Source organism: Thunnus thynnus, chromosome 18 (genome assembly GCF_963924715.1).
Source record: "Thunnus thynnus chromosome 18, fThuThy2.1, whole genome shotgun sequence".
NCBI classification, from domain to species: Eukaryota; Metazoa; Chordata; class Actinopteri; order Scombriformes; family Scombridae; genus Thunnus; species Thunnus thynnus.
Genome location: NC_089534.1, coordinates 21,563,819 through 21,570,136, shown reverse-complemented (window position 1 = coordinate 21,570,136; position 6,318 = coordinate 21,563,819). Strand labels below are relative to the sequence as shown.

The following is a 6,318-nucleotide window of genomic DNA, read 5'->3' as shown; positions in this document are numbered from 1 at the left end:
TTGAAATAAAAATAGCACAATGCTCCAAAAGTTTGTTTCAAGAATGAAGAAATTCAGCTTACGGAAGTTTTAAAACCGAGTTTGAAAGCTGTCAATTCAGCGTCAGTGAAGTGTGAAGCAATGCAATTTATTTTCCGTTTTATTTGTCTTATTTGGACAAAAAGAAAAATATAGTCTTTCATCATTTAGGACTCCACATTAAAAACTTGGCCCAAATTCATTATTCACAAGGTTTATTCCTAGCAGCGAATTGCTGTCATGCAACACACTCCATCAAAGCCGTCCTTAATTCCCCTCTGAAACACCCCTGAATATTAACACCCCACTAAATCAAAAAGAACTTAAACTGCGAGCTGCAATGACATTTCTGTTCTAACTGCTTCCCCGGCTTGATTGCTATAATTATTCGTCTAGCCATAAATATGCGCTCCGGTAATAAATGTCCTTCCAATAAAAATCCAGGAGAAAAATCGGGCATAACGCACCAATTCGATCTTGTGTTTTGATTTATCATTTGTGTGGAATATTGGATATGTCACTTTGAGTAATGGCAGGGCTAAGTGGGCAGAAATATAAATACACAGGGCCTGTGGGAGATACGAAGCTCACTGATGCTGAGCACAGCCGGACTGTGCGCTCCCCTCACTGACCTTGATGGGTGGTTTGCGGGTGATGTGAGAGACCAGGAAGTTCATGGCGATGTCCTCGCAGTTTATATACTCGTCCACCATGTCCCTGATGGCCTGGGGCATCACGTAGGAGTACAAGTAGGCGTAGTACTACAAGAACACACAAGGGGAGCGTGAGAATGAGGCAGCAAAAAGATGCATATGGCTGGTTGTGGTTGTTTTTTTCTTTTTTTTCTTTTTTTTCTAAGAGGATTTCAGGGTCTGACCTTGTGGAAGAAAGCAGCTCCTGTCAGGACCATGGAAAGCTCACAGGAGTAGTTTGAGTTGTAAAGCCAGGACTGATGGTTGACGTCCCACGCATGATACCTCCCAGGGAAACCCACGATGCGATCTCTGGCCTCCCGCCACACTCTGTGAGACGCCACCGAACAGAGAAAGTCAATTAATTCAGACTGACTAAACCAAATTGAAAAGTGGATTATAGATTGCTTTTTTAAAATTGTGGTTATTTGTTACTTTTTATGGTAATTAGTTTTGATTCCAAGTGTCTGTCTGTGCACACGCAACCAATTTGTGTCCAATCCACTGACCAATTTTCTCTTGGGACTAATTAGGCAAGTATTCTGTCATACTTAACTGTTTTTTAGACATTTAAAAAACAAAATCTGATATTAGGCAAAGGGTGGATACTGATATTTACACATACAATTGTCTTGGCACTGCAAGAACATCTTGGAGGGGGAAATTAAAAAAAAAAAAAGGTGTGAGATACCTGTAATTCTTACCACAGAAACAGAGGAGCCAAGAAATCTCAACCAGTAATCTAACCGCCTCAAATGAGCACATGTGATGAGACCACTTCACAGTCAGATGCTACATAATTTCCCTCTTAGGCGAGAGTGGAGGTGAGGAAACATTCCCAGGTAATTCGGGGGGGGGGCTGGGGGTTTGAAATAATTCGTGACAAATTGCCCCGTACACACACTCTCACTGCCAATTTTTTGCCTGTCTGGACAAGCTGCTACAGCACTGGGTTGTAGACGTGTCTGGGGAAAAAAGGGGCTGGGGGTGTACAATAATAATTTAACACTTATCATTTAATTGGTTTAAACATGGTCTTCAATTTGAACTTATTTAAGTATAGTGTGAGCAAATTAATCATAAATACAGGATGCTGACCACATGTTTGCCTTTTATTTCCTCTAGATCAGTATGTGGTGGTTGGTTCAGTTTCTCTGTCTGATTTCAGGAATGTGATGCTTCTGCATTTTTTCGGGACAATTTCATGTCTCATGGGAGACGAGGCTTTCCTTTAATTTCCTGCATATTTGTGTTCAGCTTCACTTTCTTCACAGCTCTTCTGAGAAAAAAAACAATTATAGATTGCAACTTATCTTCATTATCAATGATCTATGCATTCTTTTCAATTAATGATTAAATTGCCTAGCCAGTACAATACAATATTTAGTCTTTGTCTGTTGATCAGTGAAAAAAAGCCACATTAAATCCACTTTGATTTAATGTTGTTGGACAATAAAACCCTCCAAGGTAGGTACAAGCATTTCCTTTCAAACAACATCTGAACACAAACAATTGCAACTATATTTAACAGTTTGTTTCTCTGGTAAATATGAATCCCCTGAGCCTCATGCATCCTGTCACTGCCACTGACCTGAACCCAAACATGATCTCGTCGTGGCGGAGATGGGCGTCATCATCGATCGAAAGTATGGCCTCGGTTTCAACTGCATCCCAGGGGAGGAAGCGGTTGTTGAGGCTGTTCTTCTCTGTGCGGACCACCTGCAGGGATGAGATTAGACTTTGCTTAGCAACAGCAATTCTGACTGGCATTTTGGGAATAGAAGTACTTTTGAAGAGGCGTATAATTAGTAAAGGCAATTCTGGTTGTAATACTATATTTTTAGAGTGATTTAGAGTGATGCTTTGATCTCAGCAATTCTACTTCACGAATTTTGGAACCATCGCTACTCCTGAAACTGTATGACTGTACTGTATGTTTAATTGTTATACATTACCAAAGTGGCATACATACAAACTCCTACAATCTAATAACACCTATGACTCAGCTAGCAATGACAAAAACACAGAGTCCATTTCTTCAGTTCTTCTCACAGCTCACCACTGGTCCACAAAGTTTCTGTCACAAACTAATGGTGTGAATGAATATTTTATTTTTCCAGCCTAATTCAGAAGCACAAATTTTATTATTCATGGACGTCAGACTTCTATAAATCCTTTTAGTGGAGCTGCTGGTAATTTGTATGGAGTCCTGCAGAGTTTCAAAGAGAGCACTGATCCAAACAGCTCAATGTAATGTACTTAAGCAAACTTTGCGCCACCTCTCATACATTAGAAAAGTTACTTTACTGCATTTGAGAGAGAGACAGGATGAGATGATGAAGTATTCCTTATTCCTTATTGAACACATTAACTAAATGGATGTCTACATTTGTTGAATTAGAGGATTAATCTACTCTGATTCTCTTGGGTTCTCGTAAAATTAATTTTCTGCAGGAGCACTCACAACAATGGGCAGACCGATGTCTGGCCACAGCAGGTCATCTGAAGGTGGCTTGGGTGAATTCCACACCACCACTACCTTGTTGAGGTACGGCAGTCCATTTAACCTCTCAAGCGAGTTCATCAGCACCTCCTCCCTCTCATATGTCAGCATGACCACGGTGAACTGCTCTCTGGGCACGTTTCCTCCCAGAGCTGCCTGGAACTCCTTCCCTGAGCCTCCCGTACCTCCACCAATAGGCCTGAAACCAGTACCTGAACCAAGGAATTTGGCTTCAGAGGGCAGAACAGGGTCCAGAGGGGTGTGTGGAAACAGATGGAAAGGTCCTGGAGCACGGTTCCATGTTCTGTAGGTGTCTGCAGCTGTGTATGTGAAGTTGCGGAGAAAGCGTGGAGAGGCGTAGGGGGGCTCTGTCTCAACAGGACCCAAATCAAGATCGCCATTGTCCGCCAGGTTGGCGTCCGTTCCTGCTAGCTTCCCTGCTTTGTGAGGAATCTCTTGTGCGGGCTCTTCTTTGATGGGTGCAGCAGGAACCTGGATGCTGGTTCGGATGCTGGCCAGGATAGTATTAAGAACGTTCTCTGACGTGGAGAAGTACGTCTCCCACAGAAAGCGGCCCTGCCGCCTCATAGCTAACATGTCATTGTCTGATAGGCTGCGCAGCAAGAAGTGTAGCTCTGTCACACGAGGCTTGGGGACTATAATGGCAGCTTCACTCCATCGAATAAACTGGTGGTATGGTAGTCTGGAGTGGTCCCCTAGCACGACTGGGATGGCCCCTACCTCTAGGGCCTCAAAGAGCCTCATTCCACAGCCTGCTGAGGCCACCAGCTGCCCATCCCCTGGAGCAATCACCAAGGCAAAAGTAGAAGCCTTGAGCACCTCCAGCCTGTCCTCCCTCTCTCCACAAAGAGCCCACTCAGTCGGCAAACTAGGCTGCGGGTTCTTGCAGGTGAACTCCACCAGCACCTGATCCAAGTGGCTGTCCTGCACTGCCTTTAAGGTGCCAATAATGCGATCATCGTAGTCGGCTGGTGGATCTCCTTCCATCTCCTCCTCGAATGATTGAGGGGGCGTCTCCTGCAAGCTGCTCCTCAGTGACTCCACCCTCTCCCCCTGGAAGGTGAAGAGGTATTTCCTCTTCACAGGAACCTGAGGGGGCACTTCCAAAAAGTTGGGTTCAGAGAGGGCGTGGACCAGTGGGGACACCACCAAGTCAAAGCCTTCGCGGTACTGCTGCTCCAAGAAGGTGGACTGTGCGACTGCTGCTCGTCCTGTGCTCACATTATACAGGAAGTTCTGTGTCATAGACTTTCTAGAGAGATGCACGAGCGCATGGTTGTGTCCATCAGATCTCCAGTAAGGAAGAGCTTTTAGTTGCTTCTCCAGCTCTGAAGGAGATGGTGGTGGGGAGGAGGGGGACTCCTGTAGCTCCCCTACCAGTACCAGATACAGACAGGCAATGCTGGGGTTATCAGTTATATAAATGTTGCTCTTAACTGATGCTGCAAAAGCCTGCTTTACAAGTGGGTCAAGATATTCCCCCCACGGATAGGAGCCTGTGTCGTAGACATAAACAGGAAACCCAGAAGTAAGAGGACAGCGAGCATAGTCGAAGCAGGAGCGCAGGCGGCAGGAGCGCGCAGATTTGGGTGGTGGCAGGCCAGGGTCCTCCTTGTCTGGCAGCAACCTGACAGGCAAAGACAGCTTGGGCTGGTTCTGGGCCATCAGTTCTTTATAGGAATGCTCTGTCTGGCTGATAACATTCTTCAGCTGAAGCAGATCCTGCTTGGCACTGTCAATGCTACGCTTGCAGGCCTCGATGCGCAGGTTGAGTCGGGCGATCTCCCCGTTGAGCTCCTGCCTCTTGGCCTCCAGCTGCAGCAGCTCCTCGCTGACCGACTCACGGATGCGGCACAGATCCTGCACATGTTTGGCCTCGCACAATTCGCCGCCGGGCCGCGGCCCAAAGATGCGCTTATCAGGACCCCCAGCTTCATCAATGGTAGTGAGGTAGTAGTGGGCAATGAGTGGGAAGAAGACCAGTATGAAGAAGAGCATGAAACTGAGCCATGTGAGACGCACACGCCGTAACACCCATGGCTGTCCACCGGCACCCACTCCACCACCGTTACGCTGCATTGTTGACTTTCTCAGTCTGCTCCTCGCCCCACCAAGGAACCGTTGCTATGGGGATCAGCAGCAGCCATGGTACGACCTTGTCAGCAAGGCAGAAGGGTGGATACTAAATCATCAAAGCTGGAGTGTAGCTCTGTCCTTCTGTAAAGGTCATCTGAGGCTGTTTATCTCCTCTTCAGGGTCCTGTGGGTATTGGCTCGGGATTCAGCCTCACCTGTATTCTAGTATGTAATCTGATGCGTCATAGCCAACACAACCTAATGCCATTTCTATTGTGAGGTGCAGCGGTTCTTCTTCTCCAAATCTATGTCAGAAAACAGTCCCGCATCTGGGGAGGGGTGCCCCTCGACGGGTGATGCAGGGAGGGCATGGCTGCTCACAGACCAGTGAGATAGCTGGGTGGGCCAGTTTCTTCTATGTTGGATGTACCCATTTTCTGACCCCTCATAGGGAATTCCTCTAAAGATGGGGCCTCCGAAACCTCCTCCTCCTTCTCAATACAGTGACCTGGGAGAGAGGATAACAGAAAAAAAGAATAGATGAGTGACAATGGTTAATTTGTAGAAAAATCTAAGTGAGAACTGTTTAAAAGAAAACACGAGTTACATAGTTTTTGGTCTTGGGATGGTCTTGTTTGTCATTACAGAGACAATAGGTGAAGAGCTGCAGGGCCCCAAGGTAAGTAACGCATTAACTTATATTCATAAATTGTCTTCCCACTATCGGTCACTGCAAATGTTTCTTTTAAAGCAAGACTCTGCAGCTCATTTTTCACTCAGAAGCCTGCATTCTGTGCATGACTGCCTTCTCCAGGAAAAACAATCCTCGGTGTGCTTCAGAATACCAGGGGGGGTTTCTATTTCTTTCAATTTCCTCTCTTTCCAAGACACATTGGATGAGCACAAAACAGTGGAGAGCCATCACTAGTAAACGACACACAGTAGGCAAGCTAACGCCAACAGCACCCTCCAGCAAATATCATTAAAGTCCTTTTCCCGACCTCATCAC

At 46.0% G+C, this 6,318-nt stretch overlaps 1 protein-coding gene across 2 annotated transcripts in view; it reads right to left on the bottom strand.

The window, feature by feature from the left end:
• extl3 (exostosin-like glycosyltransferase 3) overlaps window positions 1-6,318 on the bottom strand; it is a 30,071-nt gene that overhangs the window by 2,815 nt on the left and 20,938 nt on the right. For both annotated transcript variants that reach the window (XM_067571800.1, XM_067571801.1), the window contains exons 2-5: window positions 3,175-5,817; window positions 2,302-2,429; window positions 896-1,040; window positions 651-779 (exon numbers count right to left, since the gene is read on the bottom strand). In XM_067571800.1, coding sequence (XP_067427901.1) covers window positions 651-779; window positions 896-1,040; window positions 2,302-2,429; window positions 3,175-5,313 — 2,541 coding nt within the window. In that variant the 5' untranslated portion in view covers window positions 5,314-5,817. The remainder of the gene's footprint in view (window positions 1-650; window positions 780-895; window positions 1,041-2,301; window positions 2,430-3,174; window positions 5,818-6,318) is intronic.